General features: G+C 42.2%; 1 protein-coding gene and 1 long non-coding RNA gene across 7 annotated transcripts in view; one reads left to right on the top strand and one right to left on the bottom strand.

The window, feature by feature from the left end:
* PTPRM (protein tyrosine phosphatase receptor type M) overlaps positions 1 to 21,512 on the bottom strand; it is a 665,201-nt gene that overhangs the window by 220,527 nt on the left and 423,162 nt on the right. Inside the window, exon 14 of one of the 6 annotated variants that reach the window (XM_059881042.1) lies at positions 18,899 to 18,973. The exons of the other annotated variants lie outside the window; for them this stretch is intronic. Coding sequence (XP_059737025.1) covers positions 18,899 to 18,973 — 75 coding nt within the window. The remainder of the gene's footprint in view (positions 1 to 18,898; positions 18,974 to 21,512) is intronic. 6 annotated transcript variants of the gene reach the window in all.
* Positions 6,473 to 16,488, top strand: LOC132343775 (uncharacterized). Its single transcript, XR_009492728.1, has 2 exons — positions 6,473 to 6,580; positions 16,293 to 16,488. It is a non-coding gene; the product is annotated as an uncharacterized lncRNA (long non-coding RNA).

Here is a 21,512-nt window from a genome sequence, read left to right as displayed (position 1 = left end):
TCTCAAACACAGTTTTAAAAATATTTTTATTATCTCTATGGGCTCCCTGATCTTTCTGCCTTTTTAAAAACTTGCTAACAACACAATAGACATCCTCAGCCTTTATCCAAATTTGATTTGCTGGAACATTTCCCCCAATTATTTTTCATAAATGAAGCAGTAATTCCATAACATATTAGCCCAAACACCTGGAGAGGGGAGATAAGCTCACTTACTGTGCATTTTACCAGCAATTGTTTTTTTAACACAATAGAGATACTCCCACCCCCCAACCCCCCGCCTTTGAAAAGCTAAATCTAGGTCACATCTGGTAGGCAAAGACTCCTTCTAAGCAATTTATTCACAAAGTGGGAAGCAACCGACGATCACACTACTGTTGCCCACATTTGGTATCTGTTTAAATGAGATAACCAGGGCCTGCCAGTGGCTACTGTCTTAGCTCTCCCATTTCCCAAACACTGTCCGTCCTGTTTACAGTGTAATGCAATGGAATGGCATATCTGTGTCTGATGAAATATCCATTACCTCTGCTAAATGAGCTCGGGATGAAAAATATTAGGATTCTATCGTTCTATTCTCTAAACAGAATCCATTTTCTAAGGGCTGCTCCCTTTTTCGTCAGAACACGACCGCCCTCGGCATCTGAGCCATCACGTCCCTCTCCCTACTGATATAGCTCATTGGGAAAGTGGAGATTTTATGTCCAAATCTCCCACGTTAGAATTTTCTTCTTGTTGGTAAAAATGAAATTAACACTGACTCTTGGTACCAGCCCTTTCTACCCTTCCACTGGGTTTTGCATTTATGGGTCATCTGATTCTTGAAAAACTTAACCATCATTGTGTCCTACGCGCTCCACATGGGGCTTGGTCTGAGTCACAGCAGGGAACAGGGGTCAGACTATAAACTTGCCATCTGTTTCCATTGGGAACGTACTAACGCTTCTTTAAAAAGTTATTCATATTAAGATTTTATATGAGACTCTGGACTCTGAACATGGCTGTGGCCATCAGATAGACGGAACTGGTCAAGATCAGAGAAACACAAGGCAGGAAACACCATAGCCTGAGGTTCCATGCACGTGTTCTTTGCAATACAATCGACGATAGCAAGGAGAGTAGTTATGATGCAAAAATCACACCTTATTAATACAAGCTCTTCTGGATAGAATGACTCTTTACAGGACATTTTTATTTCTGACTACTTCAGGGAGATGTCCTGCTATTCTGTTTGAAAGAATGTCCCTCGAACAGGTGTCAGATGAACCTTGAAGATATCACTGTTACCATTTTTTATTGTAATAACATCTGAAGTATATACCCCAATACTGGAACACATAGCCAAGTGGTATATTTGGAGGATAGTACTTCTTTAACTAAACTGCTAAGAAAAAAATTTAAGTTAAAATGTGTATGTTTTAAAAAATGAATAATAGGTGAAAACAGCCATCCATGTAAAAATAACATAGCTCAAATTCACGAAACTTGACAAAAAGCCTAATGGCTTTCAATTTTGATTTTTTAAATATAATTTGGAAACTTAAAAAGAAAGCTATTTGGTTTTATTCTTCCAAATGCTGGCACACTGGGAGCCACTCCATTTATCTCACTAGAGATAGATTACAAGTTATCCAGGTATACTTTCTCCCATTCAAGTACTAACCAGGCCAGACCCTGCTTTGCTTCTGAGATCAGACGAGATAGGGTATGTTCAGGGTGGTATGGTGGTAGACGACTTTCTAAACAAATGATTCTCTAAGTTTTTTGTAGCTAAATTATGCCAATAAATACTCAGGGAATAAATTATTTAGAAAAACTGGATATGGCTTAAAAATTTAAATATAAGCAATTACAAGGATTGTAAACACTCCATGAGAAGAGTTGGTCGTATTAATGGTCTCATGTCTGCTTCTGTTAACTAAACAACTAGTCTTGTTGTACTTTAGCCTCTTCTCTAAGCTTTGTGAGAACCAGGGTGTGACTCTGCCCATCCTCGGGTCAGGGAGAGACATCAGCCCAGCGATGCCTCATTTCCTGTCGCAAACAGGCGAGTGCACTTGCCGCGCAGCCGGCAAAGCTCAGCATCGTCGTTCCTTAGCACTTACTCAACTTGTTTCATGTTGAAGGCCAAGAAAATGCAACGTTCAGCCTCCACAGGACACAGGGGCAAGGTGATCATGGCAGAAATCGTGCAAAATGGGGGAGCAACTCAAAAAGGGCGAGGAGGGCTGCCCTGCAGGTTTCCCCACACGGTCACTGGCTTACTACCTGGGTGAAGGGGCTGAGTGAGGAGTCTGGGTTTACAACTACTCTGGAGAAGCACCAACATAAACACAAACTGGGCTGAAATAAATCACAACCCCAGGACAATCTCACGGAAGTGTGTCACTTACTGCAGGTGCCCTCGGGGACACACCACCCCTGCCTTCTGCGTGCTCTGCCCTCCATCCTGCCTGAGGTGGACCTCCTTCTGTCCCTCTCCCTCCGGACGCGCTTCTCTCCCCTTTGTCCCTTTGGAAACCTGGGGCTGTGACCTGTCAGTCAGCCACAGACAGGATAATCTGTGACAGAATGTGGCTGCAGTTGGTAGCTTGTTTCTTTCCCCCGGGGGCTTCCCTGGTAGCTCAGTTGGTAAAGAATCCACCTGCAATGCAGGAGACCCCGGTTCGATTCCTGGGTCAAGAAGATCTGCTGGAGAAGGGATAGGCTACCCACTCCAGTATTCTTGGGCTTCCCTTGTGGCTCAGCTGGTAAAGAATCTGCCTACAATGTGGGAGACCTGGCTTCAGTCCCTCTGTAGGGAAGATCCTCTGAAGAACGGTAAAGGCTACCCACTCCAATATTCTGGCCTGGAGAATTCAATGGACTAAATAGTCCATTGGGGTCACAAAGAGTCAGACGGGGCTGAGCTACTTCACTCACTTCTTTCCCCCTCACCCAAATCTACGAATGTAACAGTGTAACTTAACAAACTGCTTGGCAAGAGGTTTTTTTTTTAACAATATTTTCCCCTTGTCTTGTTATTTTCGTGCCAGGTTTCTAATGTTACAACCTTTTATTCCTTTTTTTTTTCTTGGTATAAATTCAAATTCTTCATGGAAAGGCATTTTTTTTTTCTCTTCTACTGTGCATTCCACTTAGAGGTTACTGCACATGTCCGCACGTGTAGCTCCTTTTGAAGAGAATAAATTCAAATGCATCTAAAAGTGTGTATTATGTGGGCTTGGACAGTCACTAGAATGATAAATATGCTAAATATTTCAGGGGGAAGGAGGGTGAATATCACCTCCACGGATGTGCAGGCTGCTGACTCCTCGTGACAGCGCCAAGTGGACTGTTCTAATGACCAAGAAGAGCATTTCCAAGAAAAAAAAAAAGGATGGTGTTCCAGGTTTCAGATATAACATCCAACGTGAAAAAAATCTCTAAAGAAAAGGAGTGATTATCCATGGCAGTGGTTGGTTGATTTTCAACTTGGCAAAATCCAGTCTGTCTTGGCCCAGTGTTGGATGCTAAATTCAGTAACAGAAGCTCGCCAGGTTGAGAACTCGATGTACTCAGCCATTGGCTCTAGGTTCTGGGCCCAGTTCTGACCACTACACAGACCATACAAACTTCCCCTGGAGGCCCACGATGCCAGCCCAGCAGGATATGAAGTAGGTGTTGGGCATAAAGTGGAGAAATCTAGACTCGGGGCAAACATTTGGGGGTTGCCAGGCGATATTTAAAGCCATGAGACTACAGGAGAGTGCTTGGGAGGTGAACTGAGAGGGTGGGTCATAAGAAGGGCCAGTAATTGGGACAAAAAGGAGCTGCTGATCTAGGGAGGAGGGAGGGGGAGGAGGAAGTCAGTGTGATACGGAGCCAGAGAGGAGTGTGGGGATCCAGGGAAACTGCTCTTTTTTAAGATGGGAGAAATGAGGGCATTTTGAATGATGATGCTTCTGGACCCCTGGAGGGGAAAAAGTTGATGATGCAGGAGGGAAAGGAGATGCCTGTTGGAGTAACGACCTTGATGGGACAGGAAGGGATGGGCCTGGAGAGGGTCGTACAGAGAGGTAAGGGGATGAGGGCCTAGGGAACACGGGGGAGCTGGACGCCAGGGCTTTATGAGAAAAAGGGCCTCGTGAGATGAATCCTGGTGATCTCAAAGCAGGTGGCAACGGAGATGTGAGGGTTGCGGTGGGGCTGGGAGTTTATCAAGGAGCACAGAGCTGGCCCCCTCCTCCCTCCTTATAACAAGAAGGAGGAGGAGAAAGGAAGAGGAGGAGAAAAGGCAGAGGGTGACACGGCTCCGAGTTCCACCCTAAGTGATCCGTGAGCCATCAGAGGCGGGAGCGTCCCTGGGACGGACACGAAACGGATGCTTGCTTGACCCATCCCTGGGACGCAGTCAAGCCTGGTTTTCGGTCTCAGATAAACAGCTCCTCCTGTGCTTCAGGACCCATAATGAGGCCCTGCAGGACACTCAAGATGAGTAAGACGAGTGAGAGTTCACCTTTCTCTGCCAGACACAAGAGGCTGAGAGAGGGACCATGTCTGACTATGTCTTCAAAACCCAACTGGAGGAGAGAAGGACAGTCCATGTGGAGAGCAGTGAAGGCTACTGCCCCCTGGGCTAGGGGCCTCCAGTGTCTGGCCCCAGGGAGTGACTGGAACTACAAAGAGGAGGGGCTCACAAAAGGCGCCCACTGGTCACACACAGGCCCTCTGGCCTTAGAGCCGGGCACTGGACACCGGCACTGCTCAGGGAAGAACCTGGCCTGCTTCCTGGTGACAGAACTGGTGTTTGGGTAAAATGCCTGCACTGAATTCAAACAACAAAATACTCCATTCTCACAACATGCAAGACCAAATACCAAAATTCCACTCTGGTATTTGTGGTTGGGGGAGAGAAAAAAGGGTCAGGAACAGCCATCCTGGGAAGGTGCTGAAAAGAGAAACAGGAGGTTGAGAAACCTTATGAGAAAAAATGAAATGGAAACATGAGGATATTGTTTCTCAGAGTGTGTTTCAAAGAGCACTGGTCCTCAAAGATGTTCTAAAACGTCCTTCGAGGAAGCCTCAGCCACTCTGGACTAGCATTTTATGACTTTATGGAATAGAGAATCTATTTCAATTAATTATCATAGTTTTTTTTTTTCACCTTTTGCAGACATCTTTTCTTTTTCTTAAAAATAGCAACACCCAGTTTTAAAGATTATTGTAGTTCACTCAAGTCTTATTGCTCAGAAAATTAGAATTCCTTGTCATCTGTGTTTGGTTTTTCCGGCTGTACCTTGATATTATTATATATAATCACGAAATATCTCCAAGATTTTTCATTTAAATTACACATCACTGTTTCTCTTTCTGGGAATGCAAAGTCAATCAGCACCCCTGGAATAATCTCTGTTCACATTTTATGTATTGTTTGTAACCTGATTATGCTTTTGAATTTATAACTCTTCCCTTGTACCTAATTTCCACTGCAGGGCGCACAGAGCATGTACGGCGTACAAGTAATAATCAGAAACATAATTTTTCATATAAAACTGAGACGCTGGATTGTTTGATATATACCGTCTCTAAAAAATTAATCTACTTTTTTATTTTTGTTCTAATTTCATGACAGTTACTGCTCTCATTGATTGATGGGTCTACATCCTGTGGGTAAGATGATCTATCAAATCCTGATCACTTATTCTCTGGGCACTAGAAGTTTGCAGAGAATTATGAGTGCCATTACTGGTCTGATGAAATGGCTTTATTTCTTCCATTTGTATTTCTCAAATCATGGTCAAGTAATAAAATGAGTGAACTGCTTGTCAATAAGATGGCATCAGCTGTGTTCACCTTTCATACAAACTGAATAATCAATAAAGGGAATGTGAATGGGTGATTTTGAAGATATTATCAGTTCAGAGTGTATATTTCCAACAGTTTGTTTGAAACTAAACTTTGAAGGCATTAAAACAAAACTCTATCTTGGGTTGAAGGATAGTCACCTAACACCAGGTCAGTTTACCTCCCTACCCAATCTCTAAAAATTAAAAACACACTGTATTTTCTTCATCTCTCTTCCCACTGCCACAGACCTGGTTTATTTCTTTTCTGTATTTTGTACTTGTCTCCTAGGGAGACATCCCATCTAGCCTCTTGCACAGTGATTTTCCTAAAGAACAGGCCTAATCAGCTTACTCTTTCATTTAAAAAACAAAATAAAAACCCCCAAGCCTCCAAATGCTTATTTCAAAAGGCAGCTGGGCCTCCCATTAGCTGCCTCCCAACTCTTTTCCAAACTTCATGCTTCTTCTCTTTTGACTTTCCTACATCCACCTGTGCTCCAACCAAAGGGAGATGACCAGTCCTCTCCTCCCCCTCTAGCTCCACAGCCAGCATCTCCCTTCTCAGGACCTTTGCTGCTGCTCTGTGGACCCATCCCCTCTCATACATCATAGAGGCCTACTTGTCTTTCAAAGGCCAGTGAGCCCAGCACTGTCCCTGTGGCTTTGCAGGAAGTATTCTCTCTCCTGCTGAACTGATGGAGCCTCTCCTTGTCACCCCTGTTGACTATTTCAACTGCAAGTTCCATTATTTTGGTAAGTCCTTTATATTACATCTTAACATAAGTTCCTTGGGACAAAGCTGGTTTTAGTTTTTAGTCTTCACATGACCAAGCCCAGCATCTTATTATGTGTCTGAAGTTCATGCTGAATCAAAGCTCTCTCACAATAAATCTCACTTTAATTTTTCTGTCTTTCTCATTTGCGCTCTTTTCATAGCCAGCCTATTCTTTCTCTATGTGCACTAGAGTTCCCATACATAGGGTGATGGGTATAAAAGGAAAGAAAACAGGAAAAACTAGAAGTGTAAAGACAAGTCCTGTTTTGTGGTCTTTCCTCTGCCTCTTCCCAGCATTTATCGAGGGCTTACTAAGACAAATGGGGTCTGTGGCTGCCTTTAGATGACCTTCTGTGGCCATTAAGACAATACCCCGAGAAAGACAGACCATCTGGGCCTGGGCTCCAGGGACTGTGAGCCAGCCAGGCACAGGAGGTGTTCCTCAGGAGGTTGATGACAGATAAAAGTCTTTGCCAGTAAATTTACTGACCAAACTTTCATCAATGATAAAATGAGATTACTAGAAAGAAAGAGCATGAAAATAAATACTAGTGGCAAAATGTTATATTTCCAGCACCAAAGCAGTGAAATATATATCCATCAATGACGAGAAAGTTAACTGGGTACATATCAGGGAGACAGGAAATGAGTATCTGTCAACAATAAAGTGTTATGAGCTCAATATTTGTAATGATTAAGTAGCTGTAGACCATTTTTCATGATCATATGTCGAATTTGTTTTAGAAGTCTTTAAAGGAGCCAAAATTTATGCTGGAGAGTAATTAAAATGGTCTGGGACTTTTAAGAAAGCGAAAAAGGAGAAATTTCTAAGATAATGCTATTATGATTAAAGTTATTGTAAGTTTATTTAATAAAATGTTTATATCATTCCTATGACCTTACTTTAGAAGCATTTTCTAACTTCTTTGTTACTCAGAGAAGAAATAAGGTAGAAATCTGAAAATTCCCTTTTTTTTAAGCCTTTAAACTGGCCAAAAAACACACATAACTCGCTCTGATGTAGTGTGTGCATGCGCATATTTGTATGTAAATATACTCCAATATCTAAAGAAATTATTCAAAGACATATAAGAAGTACCCACCAAAGTGACAATATCACACACTTTTTATCATGTTTCCTATGAAGTTAGACACAATCTTGAGTAAAAAACAACAAAAACCACCACAAGGACAGCACATATGCAAAAATTCCAGACAAAAATTGGTATGCTAATATGTGTTTTGACCAAGAACTCTAACTTGAGTAAACTGTTATAATTAATAATAGGCCACAATTAATAACTGCATCATTAGCAATACCAATAATACATTATACAGATTAAACTGAACATCAATTACAGTGCTAGGGTGATGTATGGCTTGGATGTTTACTGGAGGAAATGGGAAAACTCATCAGAGATCCTGACAGATGTGTTGAACACATGTCATTTATTAACTCCCAGGCAGGTGCCAGGCTGATTTTCAAAGATGTTTCTCAGAGATAGTCGCTCACTCTTCAAAATGAAAACAACATGTGGAAGAAAACTTATGTGGCTTCACCTTCCCTTGCCAACTGCTCCATATTTTTCCAACTTCATAGCAAGTGTCTGAAAAAAGGTACTCAATGAGATCATCTATCATCCCTCTAGATAGAGTTCTGCTAAAGTGCGTCGTCTTGGGCTCCCTTGAGAACCGGCGTAACTGAAGGACGAGCACAGAGGGGTGCTCACATCAACACCAAGGACAGTGAGGAGGGGCGATGGAGCCCCAGTGGCCAGGACAACAAAGGGGAGCCTGGCGCTTTATTCCGTGCTCTGGGCCACAGGGAGGTGCAGAATAGGTTAGACACTGCTCTGGGCTATTACAGCTTCAAATAAAGCAGCTGTCTTTGAAAATGTGGTGATTTTTTTTTTTTCATCACTAGCATCATCACCATGGTCACCACTAGCAAGAGAATATAGCTTATATTCTGATGCACCTAGATCTCAAAGGCAGGCAAGTGGGAAATACCACCTGTGGGGGAACTTATCACAGGTCTCGACATATAAGAAAATAATCAGATTCCTCCCACACTCTGGGGCTCTTGGAGACCCCAGCAGCCACATGGTATTCATGTAAATAATACCCTACCTAGCATCAAGAAAGCCATTCATTTTCTGGGAAGTTCAATTTTGCATTCAAGCTTGGGAAGAGCAGTGGCCTGGATTAATTACCATGGGCTTCTGAAAGTCCTAGGAGGCATAAACAATCCTTTATCAGGACAACAGTGAGTAACAAAGTCATGACAGAAAGTTACGAGCAACTGCCAACTCCTCTGCCTTGGCCCTGACTCAGCTGGTGAAAGGCCCTTTATATATGTCATTGGGGTAATTCTCCCACTGCCCCCAATGGGGTTAAGAAGCAGTATTCTCCATGTTTTATAGACATGGAAGCCGAGACTTGGAATTTAAGAGATTTGCCCAAGAAGTCTGAACTCATGACCTTGTATCTCAAGCAGATACTTTCTGAATTAGGTGTGTGGGATCCATACTTTCCCTGAGAACTGCCCTATTGAATCCAGGACAGAGACTCTGAGGCCCAGATTCCTGTCTGACATGTTTGAAAACGGCCCTAGGAAGAGTGACAGGTGGTTCAGAAGATGAAGTTCAGAAGTATAGAAGATGACCTGGAGTCTAAACTCTAGGGCTTTCCCTGCTCCCTCCAAGCTGGTCAAAGGGAAGCCCTGACTCTTACAATGATCCACCATTTGTCCCCAAGAGTCAGGCAGGCAAGGACAAGCAGGAGCCTTATTCTAAGTGGTCGATCACTGGCTTTAAATTTCTTTGAAGTCTGTTGCTTGATTTTTTTGAATATAGCATGTAAACGTTGCCTGTTCCTCCATGATATACTGATGTTTAATACAAACAATGTTTGAAATGGTTTACTATCAAGGAAAGTGGTACCTTCCTCCCGAACCCGGTACCGCCCCCTTCTAGGGGCTTCTCCAGTAGCTCAGCAGTAAAGAATCTTCCTGCCAATGCAGGAGATGTAAGTTCAATCCCTGGATTGGGAAGATCCCCTGCAGAAGGAAATAGCATACCATTCCAATATTCTTGCCTGGGAAATCCCATGGACAGAGGAGCCTGGCGGGTTATAGTTCACGGGGTTGCAAAGATTCAGACACAACCGAAGCAACGTAGCATGCATGCATACATGTGGTTCCTAAGCTAGAAAAGCCATGGCTTGAGAAGGAATCAGACATTCAAAGCCAAACCCAAGATTCTCTTACATGAAAATAATGACAATTCTAAAAGCAGTGCATGAGTGTGCCTGTCTGTTGCAGAGGTGGTGGTTAACAGGCTGGAACTTTAGGAGTCAGTCTTTTCATAGGCTCCAGGTCTCCCTGTCAGCCCTCTGGAGACACTGATATTGAACAAGTTTTGATACTGATATCAACAAAAGGGTAAACAAGATGAGGCACTTGGATTGAAAGGACTGAGCTTTTTCAATTTTCTGGACTTTCCCTTGATTATCAATACAAGGTCAGCAGAGTATTTAAAACAATAATTCTCTCTCCAGAAAAGAGTTCTGTTTCTCTGAGCTCTACCCTTTAAGCTTTCTGGATTTGCTGCCTCAACATCTGGCTCTGTTAAGACATTGGGGGAAACTCTGACTTCTTTTCCATTCTGACTCAATATATTGGATCACACCCATAAATACTTTAAAAAACCTCTCACAAATACTAAGCATTTTACAGTATTCTAAAAAAGCTTATTTGTAAGAGAGACTAGTCCAAAGTCAACCAAAAAGCACAGCAGTAAGACATGGCCCTTTGCCTACAAATTCTCAATGGAATTCACTGGTTTCTTAGACATGAAGCTGTTGGAGTTCATCTTGATGCCTTCTGTTCTAAATTGTGGTCGTGTTTTTCTAAGGCAAGTGAAGGGCTAAAAATGAAAGTAGCACAATTGGTATCTATCAACAAGAGTCGATGAACGATTATGATGTTGCCTAGTTCCATGCTAGCCATTGGGGTAAAAGCAAAGACCTGGTAAAACAGCTATTGTCCTTCAGCCTTAATAAATATTTTTAAAATATCCAAAGGGAAACTGGGTGTGGGGTATATAGGAACTTTTTATTATCTTTGCAATAATCCTGTAGACCTAAAACTGTTCTTAAAAAAAAAGTTTATTTAAAAAATAAATTAAAATATCCAGGCCTTTTCCATGTTTACTAACATCAAATATGAACCAACATAATTTTACTATAAAATTGATATTATATATTCCTTACAGGAAAGCCAAGAATAACTCATTAGCATAAAATCTTTCATGCAAAATCTCTATTTTTTAAAACTACAAGCATTGTTTTCTCCCCAGTATTTCGCATCTTTTGCCAAAATTTTCGTTTAAGCTCAAACCTTTACCTTCAGCTTTCATTTTGGATATGCATAATGCATGAGATTAATAACAAAATTAAAAGGTAGATTTCCTAAAATATAAATTCCAATTTATGCTTTTCAAGCCAGGAAGCTCTGTGCCTTAAGCAAATAAAAGGCACTTAAATGCATTGCTTTGGTTTCCTTTATCACACTGCTGATGGAAAGAGAAAACACAAAAGGATACTGAAAAATTAAATTGCTCTCTTGCTTTGAAAATCTTTTACATAGAAATTCCAAAGTTTATGTTGGAAAAAGCAACACTATTTTAGTGCAATATATATCCTTTAAATTATATTATGTTTGAAACCAAATGCTTGACATTTGACTCAGTATTTGCTTACAAAAATGACAAGGAAGAAGGAACAGAATCTCCCATGGCAGTGCTGTATCCTCTCACCATTTTCTTGTAACTATACCATTTTATAGATGAAACTGCCACAGCGAAATGACAAATATAACACATAAAAGAACAAAAAAGGGCAATAAATCACCAGTGACACTACAGCCTATTAAAATGCATTCAGCTGGTGTTGCAGGAAGAATAAAAATCTCCATTCACTTTACATTCTTCTACCTGAAAAGGAAAGTTTAGAATTCTCAAGCCACACTTCTAAGAGATGCTGAAATTCTAACCAAATTTCTCACGTTAACTGTTCACATTGGCCTCCAAAACATACAGCACTGATACCCCTGGTCACTGTTTACTATGAAATGCCCAAGACGGGGCATGTGAATTGCTAATCCCCCATACTGAAATGATACAGAATTGAATAAAGCCAGGACACCTCACTAGCTGGAAAACGGTAGGTCTTATTCAGCCACTATTTCCAATTATCAGCTTAATGAAGAGTTTGGCATTTTAATTCATAAGGAAGTCTAACGGAGGCATTTTCTTTGCTTAATTTTCTCCCAAAATTCCCTCGAAAGGTCAAGTCGAAGCTCCTGAGACTGAAAATGTCTCTGGAATCATATGATACTACATTTTAGAGCACAACTGAGTATATGTTAACTTAGTTCATGATGCACTTATTGTACTACAAAGAGCCCAAGATACTGGTGCATTCATTGAAGTGGGATAATTACTGGACGGCTTATGTCAGTCCTAACAATGATGGTAAATATAAGTAAAGAGTTCACGTTACACTTCCTTGAATTCCCATCTCTTAACACAGAGCTGGTTATACATCAAGCTTTCCAAGGAGGTGAGAGGCTCTTCAATGTGATGGATGAATGAGAGGACTTCCTCTCCTAAAGCATTGACGGTAGATGCTCAGCCCTGCAGCCAAGGGCTTCAGAGACTGAAACACTGTGAATTAAATAAAAGTGCCTCTATCAGAATTAAATAAAAGTGCTGGATGGGAGTCTGGGCATTGGAGGCCCATGGGACACTCTGTACCTCCCTGGTCCTAGACCTGACAGCAGGGACAGGAGATCCTTTGTGGGGGATGTTATTTTTTAAAAAGTGGTGTGGAAATTAGCTCATACCTGTAAGGCAATTACATCTTTTCCAAGTGAATTCATTCTATCAAAAAATGAGAGCTGGTCTCTGAGTGCCCTTCAAGCACCCAGCTCTGAGTGGCAGGTTGTGGAAAGTATAAAGAGATATAAAATACAGCCCTTAGAGTAGTAGATACAAATATTTCCACACCTATTTCATAGTAGACACAGGTAACTATCTCCAGTACAACACGTTGTAAGTCTAATGACTGAACTCTTGAAAGGGCCAGGTACAACTGTCTGCAGCTGAAGATAGTGAGATTTTATCTCAGGGCCTGAATATTGCTGAGCTTTATTATCCTTTTTGTTCTTGGCCAGGTTTGATTCATACAAAGACCCCAGTAAATAGCGCTCAAAACACATGGAGACCTGGGGCCAGACGCTGAAGGAAACCACCCCGTCTTAAAGGTCCACAAAGTGCCTCCATGATCTATGTGAACCTGTGCCTGAAGTTTCTATCACGTCTGCTTTCACGCTGATGATAGATGATCAATAACCCAGGGCAGGAACTCAGACTGAATCGGCTTCCTGGCATTTAGCTCTTCTAGTCACATCGGCTCAGTCTGCTCTCTTCTTCCACTCCTGCTCACGAAGGGCACCAAGGACCCACTGGCTGGGTCTGAGGCAGAGAAGTGGACAGACGCAGCCTGAGACTGGGAATAAGACAGATAACGCCGGTGTGAGTGGGTCGGCCTCTCTCCAAATAGTGACATGAAAGTGAAACCTTTCTATGACTCACGCCAAGAGAAATGGCTGATTAAAACTGTGCTTTTGTAAACTGGCTGAAAACCCATGAGTCTATTTTATTTGCAATGGAAAGGGCGACTAAATTAGAAATTTATACTACAGGTGAGAACTGAATATATGACAGTATGGCCTTTCTGTGAGAAAGTAATTGCTTATCTAATGATGAAAGCAGCCTAACTGCTTGTTTCTCTGAAAAAAAGCTGGACCTCCATCCTGAACACACTTCAGGCCAACTCTGGAGTAATTTCTAGGTGGATTCAAGAGCCAAGCAGAGAAAATACCAAAAATTCAGGGTCCCGGCTGGCTGACCTAAAGGATGAGAAGACTTCTCAGGCAGAACAAGCTCTGGAGGGGCCGGTGGGATCGGTGGGCTGGTGCGGTGGGGGAGCCGGCTATGTCGGGGGGCAGGGAGCTTCTGCCACCGCTTAGGCAGGGGGTGGTCACTGAGGGCCAGGTCATGGTACAGAGTCTAGAATGAGTCAGCCTGTTCCTGCTGTTTCTCCAGCAACACTTGGAAGGACAAGTAGCTAAGAAGGCAGGCTGTGGGGTTACCTTGGGAGTCAGTGAACAGGTGGAGTCGGACCTCTGCCCAGGATCTAGAACAGAAGGTCCTCCATAAACAAACACTGCAGCCTCTTCATTCCTCAGTGGGGACCTGCTTCACTAGCTTCCATGTGTTATGTGTCGTTCAGCTGCTCAGTTGTATCTGACTCTTTGCAACCCCATGGACTGCAGCACACCAGGCTTCCAGGTCCTTCACCATCTCCCTGAGTTAGCTCAAACTCATATCCATTGAGTCGGCTATCTCTCTGTCTCATGTCCATTGAGTCAGCTATCTCTCTGAGTTTGCTCAAACTCATGTCCATTGAGTCGGTGATGCCATCCAACCATCTCATCCTCTGTCGCCCCCTTCTCCTTCTGCCCTCAGTCTTTTCCAGCATAATGGTCTTTTCCAGTGAGTCAGATCTTTGCATCAGGTGGCCAAAGTATTGAACCTTTAGCTTCAGCATCAGTCTTTTCAATGAGTATTCAGGGTTGATTTCCTTTAGGATTGACTGATTCAATCTCCTTGCTGTCCAAGGGACTCTGAAGTCTTCTCCAGCACCACAGTTGAAAAGCATCCATGTGGTATATGTGACATTAAAAAAAGATCTCTGTCTGCCTTAAGTGTCACATGAAGGAGAAAGAGAAATTCCTTGGGGCTTATTTCATGAGAGCTTTGCTGATATACTGACAAAGATTCTCTCCACGGCCAAAGCCTAGCCAGACTCTTCTGAGTCCCTCTGACACAAGGAATATGTGTGTCCTGAGGATGATGTCCAGAAGGGGCTGGTCACACACTCTCATGGCTTTTTCCACGTGTCGCCCGTCCAGTGAGTCACCGCTGGTCCCTTGGGAAGGAGGGGGAGTGACAAGGATGCTGATCTGGGACGAGACCCCAGGAGGCTCCTCTGAGTCTCTTCCCACCAGGACCCCACCTGGGCCCACAGAGACTTGAACAAAGGCGAACATAATTTCTAACAGCTCAAGGCTGCATCCCTTGGGAACTCTAGGCCCCTCAAAGTGCCCACCACAGAAACTCAAGGCTGCCCGAAGAACTGACTTTGGATTCCAGAGATCCCTGAGGACAGGGTCCCAGCTCCCAGCTTCTGTGCGACCAGAGAAGTCTGACAGACGCCAGTCAGGTGGTGCCGGATGGTGTCACATGGACCAACGTTTTATCTCCCTGACCCTACTGAGTCCCCATCACCTGCTCCCCACTCTCTCATTTTCCTTGTAAAGTCCCAGTCACCTCTGAGCAAGTCAGACTGGAGCTCAGCTCAGTCCCTTACAAGTTAGTAATTACTGAATAAAATCTGTTTTCACGACTTTGGCTGATGTTGGGCTGTGTTTATCTTTGACAGTACAGGCATCTGGTACATGTACCTTTTTCAAAAACTTCAAATTTTATGTAGAAATAACTGTTGGCTAGTTCTCTATTATATTTAGTACTAATTATATCTAGCAAGTAATTCTCCATGGTCTGACATATCTCAATTGTACTCAAATCCCAGAAGTCACTTTGTTTATAAACACTCTACTATATGGATCTTATCATTTTAAGATGTAGGGCTTAAACAAAACAGATGATAAGAAGAATTTGTTGAAGGAACTCATTCTCCACAGCATCTCAGAGCTGACCAGGGTTTTAAATCCTAAACAGAAATATATTAATATAAAATAAACAGCCTAGAGTTATTTATAAAGTAAAGTAAAAAAAAATCTTAAAGAGAAATATCTAGCATGTGTAGTTGTTACTTTCTTCCCAAAGCAGTTCTATATTACAGACAATTAATAAAGGAACTAAGAGAACCAAGTAGAAAGCAGAAGCATTTCCAATTTCTAGAATTTTCTCTGTGTGCTCTCATTAGAGCATAAATTTTGAGGTAAGACAGGACCTTTATTCCAATTATATATTCTGTTCCCTTTCACAATTCCCTAACTATAGTGGTTTAGTAAAGCATTGTTTTTTTTTTTTTTTTTTTTTTAAACTGTGTGTTATAACCCATTAGTGGGAAATGAAATCAGCTTAGTAGGTAGCAACTAAATTTTTTTTTAATAAAGATGAAACAGAATAAGATAGGACAGAATAGAACAGGTCAGAGTGCAGCTTATCCAGGGAGCGGCACTGGTAGAACGATTTCTAAATCTTTTGCTTCAGTTAAATGTCTGTGTCTGTGTGTATACTGGTGGTGATGTATTCTTACAGTTGATTGAGTCAAAAATGTTTATGAAACAGTCCCAGCGCGATGCCAGACCAGCATCCTGCATCTGAGCTCCATTCATTTAGTGAATTAAACCAGCTAACTCTCATGGGCTATTTGGTTGTGTCTGACATGGAGGTCAGTGGGTTGCTTATGTTCTCTGTGCAGAGAAGGAAGGGGGCATACTATATACACTGGGGTGGACCAAGCCAGCATGGATTACATCCCGGGATCCAGGCTGTGGAAGACTCACTGTCTTATCACTGTTTCCTCTACCTACAGCATCTGACAGCATTTGTAGCAGCGAAACATCAGCACAATTAAAACAAAACAGACCAGAAAACTGCTGAAGACATCATTCAGAATGCATCCCTTGTGATTTCCCGCTGACTTCTGGAAGGGCCTGCATTGATCTGGTAAACACTGCGTCAGAGATGTGAAAGATTCAGAAGAGCCCCATGGACCATTTCCTAAGCAACTCAATACCACAAGAAAGACTTGGAAATTCATGTCCTTTCCCCCATTGCTACAAAGCTGTTGTCTCTTCTCAACTGTGCAACAAGCGTGAGAGTCATTTTTCATCCATAAAAGCATGTGTGTGTAGGTTTTGGTGTCACGTGTGCAAATGTGTCTGATGCCAAGAGTCTGGGCAACCCTAGAAAGTAAATGTATTTGTGGGAGTCAGTGCCCTCCCTTGACTTGGCACACAGAAGGTGCTCGATTAATGTCGATCAGTGATTGAATGAATGAGCTCTCAAGCTTGCAGTACAACTCATGAATAAATCTATTAAAAACGACAGAGAACACAAGCTACTTGCTATCCAATGGATGGGCTGATGCAAATGGAAAAAGGAAAAAAATTAATTGAGCCTGAATTTATCTGGGTAAGAGGAACCATCACCAACAGCAGCAGGAACTACTATAAAAAAATGACAAGAGTAGTTTTGCACTAGTTTGGGGGGCTTATTCTAACACTCTGCCATTTTCATCCCTAATAAACCAAAGTAAACGCTGGCGATCACCTGCAGCCCTTAAAAGAATGGCTACCATTATACTTCAGCTACATCTGTTTCCCCTGCAGACTAGTTCCAAAATAGTAAGGTGCCCTGGATCTGAAAGCCTCGTGAAAGAGGCTGATTAATGAGGTGTCTTCTTAATCATGCAAGTTTTAGAAAGAACATGATATTCAAAATGTCTCTTACTTCATTCCTAGTAAACAATGGGCTAAACTCAAAGGTAGCGGCTTTAGGGAAAATCTCAAAAAGGGTTATTTAACTGTATTTCCTACAGGTATTGGTTTTACAATGGTGGGGCTGACTTGTTTTTAATGTTTGCTGGCCAGGGACTGGTGCCAACTCGGACAATGGGGAGGTCAGACTTGCTGAAGAGCCCAGATTACCTTCCAGGTGATGGACACTGAACCCTATGCAGAGAACCATGGGCCAGGCCTGACATGTAAAGGTTTTCGGAGGAGAAGATCTATATAAGAAAAGACATGATCCCCTAAGGAAATTTACTGTTGGGAGGAACATGTCACAGATTCAGGATAAGAGCGTATCTGTGACCATCAGAACTTCACGCAGTAAAAGAAATCCGCTTAAAAGAAACTTGAAAGCCAGGGCAGCAGAACTGCTAACAAGTTTACAGCTTTTAGGCTCTAAAAACAGAGGCCTGAAAACATGTATGGAATTACAGCAGGGAAAGAAGTAAAATTATCCTACATTTCTTTAAAAAGCAGTCTATAGTTTTCCTGAGTCTCAGCTGCTTGATTTTCCAAAATACTAAGCTCACAGAAGACTTTAAACCTCCATCAAAAATTCTTAGTATGAGTTAAGCTTTACTTTTTTTCCTCCTGAATGGTAGGGTATATTCCTTAATTTCATACACATGAAACAGTTGCAGGAGTGGGAAATCCTACGGAGAGCAGCTGTGTTTCTTACTCGGCTTGCATCATGCCTACAACTCATGCAATGAACTCCCACACTGGTGATGCTCTGAAAGCACACTTAGAGTCCTGCCCACGTGATGGTGTTAGAAATCTTGATGATGGTGTGCTTATCTTGCAGGACCAAAGCTGGTCTTCTGGCATGCTCTAACTACTCACCTTTGATGTGCAGGAATCTACCGGATTCCTTTCCTATGTGAGTTTATGTGTTTGTCCACACACCTTTAGAGGGATGGACAAGCTAACTCTTCCTGGTATAAAGAAGCATGCAGTTCAATTATGCAACTCTCAGCCATTCAATTTTTTAAAAACTTCCATAAATTATTCAGTGCATTTGACTTGCAGATTTGTCTCTGCTGTCTATAAACAGTGTGCTTTGAAACAAGGCTCTGTAAGGAATGCAATCGACTCTGCTCTACTGGTGGGAACTCAAAAAGCCGTCTGAACAGCGTCACCCAAACAGTTTCGAGTGGCTTCATTTAATGAAGGCAGACGAGCCTATGGATTGCTAAATGTGTGTGCAAACTAGACCCTGCAAGGTGAAAACAGACCTCTCATGCTCAAATCTCGACGCCTTTCTAGATTAACGTGGATAACTGGGGAAACACCTTTATGTGTTTTGATAGAGATCGACTTTGATGGCACTGCCATGGCAAATCCAACAAATTTCATTCTGTATAACGTTAAGCTAGAGAGGAGCATACCGACAGACAGACAGACAGACAATGAGGTCATGCGGCGGGGCTGTGCTGGATGCAGGGGACACAAGTGCACACAGAACAATGAGCACACCATGGCATCAACGCGGGCACACGTCGGCACCGAGAGTCGGAGACACTGTCAACAAGCCTTAAAGCGAAGGAGGAGATGCAGAGGGGAGACAAAGCTGAGAAAAATGAGCAGGAGATGGGCAAGATGACTCGTCTGTACTTGAACGTCTGACCTGTCAGCTGGTCGTCGCCTGCGGCAGGGGCGATGCGAATATGAGGTGTCGTAAGCTGAGTCACGATTATCGCAGCTATGGCAAAGGAAGATCCCCAGGTCAGCATGCATGAGGGAAGAAAAAGCCAGACTGAAGCTAGGCTAGCAAGGAGAATCTCCATCCGCATATCACATTGTCTCAACTTTCTTCCAACAACAAAAAGAGAAGGAAAAGAGAAAACAACCGCAGCGAGCTGTTGAATGTTCTGAATTCATTTCCCTTAGACAGGCTTTCATCAGGCAGTTAGCTTTCTATATAGTTGCAAGCTTGGGCTGAGATTCTGGTTAAATTGACTATAGGAGAAAATAAAAACAAAAAGTAAAAACAGTAACTCTAAAGAAAGAGCTAGACTGAATAGTGTCTTTAACTGCTACTGAGTAGAGGGTAGAAAGATTCATTGCAAATTCTGATGATCCAAACTTGCAGCTTTCAAAATGTATTAGGTTATTTAAAATTCTTCTGCTTAAATCACAATATTTGCTCTTCTTGCTAAAATCCCCTTTGTGGAGAATACTATCTTCCTTCACTAAAAACATTTTTATGTTGAGAAATTTCTCTGATCACTAAATTTTGTGTAGAGCATTTCCATTTAGGAAGTTTATTTTGTCGCATGCAGGGAAAGAAAAAAAATGCATCTCAAAACACCAGTTGAAAACAAAAAGACTAATCATTGCCTTTGCTCTAGTTATCATGGTTAACATGTGACCAGAGGTGTGATTAAGAGCCTTGAAGCAGAGCAGGCGGGCTGCTCAGTTTGCCTAAACAGCTCAGCAGCTGAGTTTAAATGGTTAACATTTATGACACATAGATATTGAAAAAAAAATAAAGAAAATTAAAACGTCAGTTCTAACATGATACAGCTGGAAAATGATGCAAAGAAAAAATATTGGAGAATTAAGGACAGGCTTACATGAATGATTACTAATTTACACGGAACAGCCCGGGTGCTGTTAGAAATGTGGCAATGAGTAAGGGACATAGATCATCTACCATCTGCAGACAATTAAACCCAAAACTGCCAGTGCATAATATTTGAAATATCCCTCTGCACCCTTCAACTAGTGCTTCTCCTTATAACCAAACAGCAGCAGCCACTGGCTTTAAAAGTGGTATCATCGTCTTTCACATGTTATTAATGAAAACTTTTTAGTGTTGCTCAGTGATATGAATAAACTTAACAGTTTGGTCAGAGAAGGGAGAACTCTCAAAGTATTACAAAGAAATTTTCTTTTTGGTTTGACACAGCCTGAGATTTTGTGTACTGATGTAATGAATTGCAAATAGTAAAATGATATTTCTAAGACTTGTGAAAAAGTTGGTACCAATTCCAAGTTTATACACAGAACACTTGCTTGGTCATAGATACTGGTGTTCAACCAACATTCCTGTGAGGTTTTCCATTAACTACAGGAAAATCTGACCCACTCTACTTCTAAGAAAAATTATATTGTATCCATAAAAACTGAACATCTGTCCGATACTGAAATTGGTAAATGATAATGAACAAAAAGATTTTTGACCTATGTCAGGCAGCCATGCATTCACAACTCAAAGGAAGGTAAGCTGAAACCTGTGACTCAAAACTCAAATGGAAAAGTTCAGGATTTTCTATCTGATTATGTTCTGCTTTGTAAAATGTTCCTTTGTGACGATTATTCTTAGTTACAAGGGATCTCTTGATTTTATTACAAATTACTATAAAATAGGGGTAAGCCCTGGAGAAGGCAATGGCACCCTACTCCAGTACTCTTGCCTGGAAAATCCCATGGACGGAAGAGCCTGGTAGGCTGCAGTCCATGGGGTCGCTAGGAGTCGGACACAACTGAGCGACTTCACTTTCACTTTTCACTTTCATGCATTGGAGAAGGAAATGGCAACCCACTCCAGTGTTCTTGCCTGGAGACACCCAGGGACGGGGGAGCCTGGTGGGCTGCTGTCTCTGGGGTCGCACAGAGTTGGACACGACTGAAGCAATTTAGCAGCAGCAGCAGCAGCAGGGGTAAGCCAGCCCACTGCTTGCCTTTGCAAATAAAGTTTTATTGGCACAAGGCCATGTTCCTTGTTCACCCATGATGGTGGCTGCTCATGCACATCAGAGGCAGGGCTGAGGGGCTGAAATGGAGGTGCTGTGGGTTGGTCAGGAAGCCTAAGATATTTACCGGCTACTCTTTACAGGAAAACTGGCTGTACTATGTCTTAAATACCAAAAGAATGCACTACAGAAGAGAATACTGCTAAATCCCGGTGCCTTAAAGATGGCATCTGGTGCTGATAAACCTAGGGTCTCCTTTAGGGACAGAGGTGCACACAGCACACTAAGCAGCACACCGGTGTGTCAGTTACTGGTGGTGGAGTCTTCTGGAATTTGATGAATCAGCAGCCACCAAACTACGTTCTATGTAACTCCAGGGTTCCTTGAGAAGTGAGTTTGGGTCAAATAAAGTTAGAAACGTTGGGGTTGAACAAAGATATAAACAGGTTTCTTTTTCTTAGGAACTTCTCGGGACCCTTCATACACTCAAGACATGCATTATGAAGACTGTTTCAGACTGAGAAAAGGAAATATTTTCTCTGT

The sequence above is a fragment of the Bos taurus genome, chromosome 24 (assembly GCF_002263795.3).
Source record: "Bos taurus isolate L1 Dominette 01449 registration number 42190680 breed Hereford chromosome 24, ARS-UCD2.0, whole genome shotgun sequence".
In the NCBI taxonomy this organism is placed as follows: domain Eukaryota; kingdom Metazoa; phylum Chordata; class Mammalia; order Artiodactyla; family Bovidae; genus Bos; species Bos taurus.
Note: the sequence above shows the minus strand (reverse complement) of the source record. Positions and strands in the feature narration are given on the sequence as shown.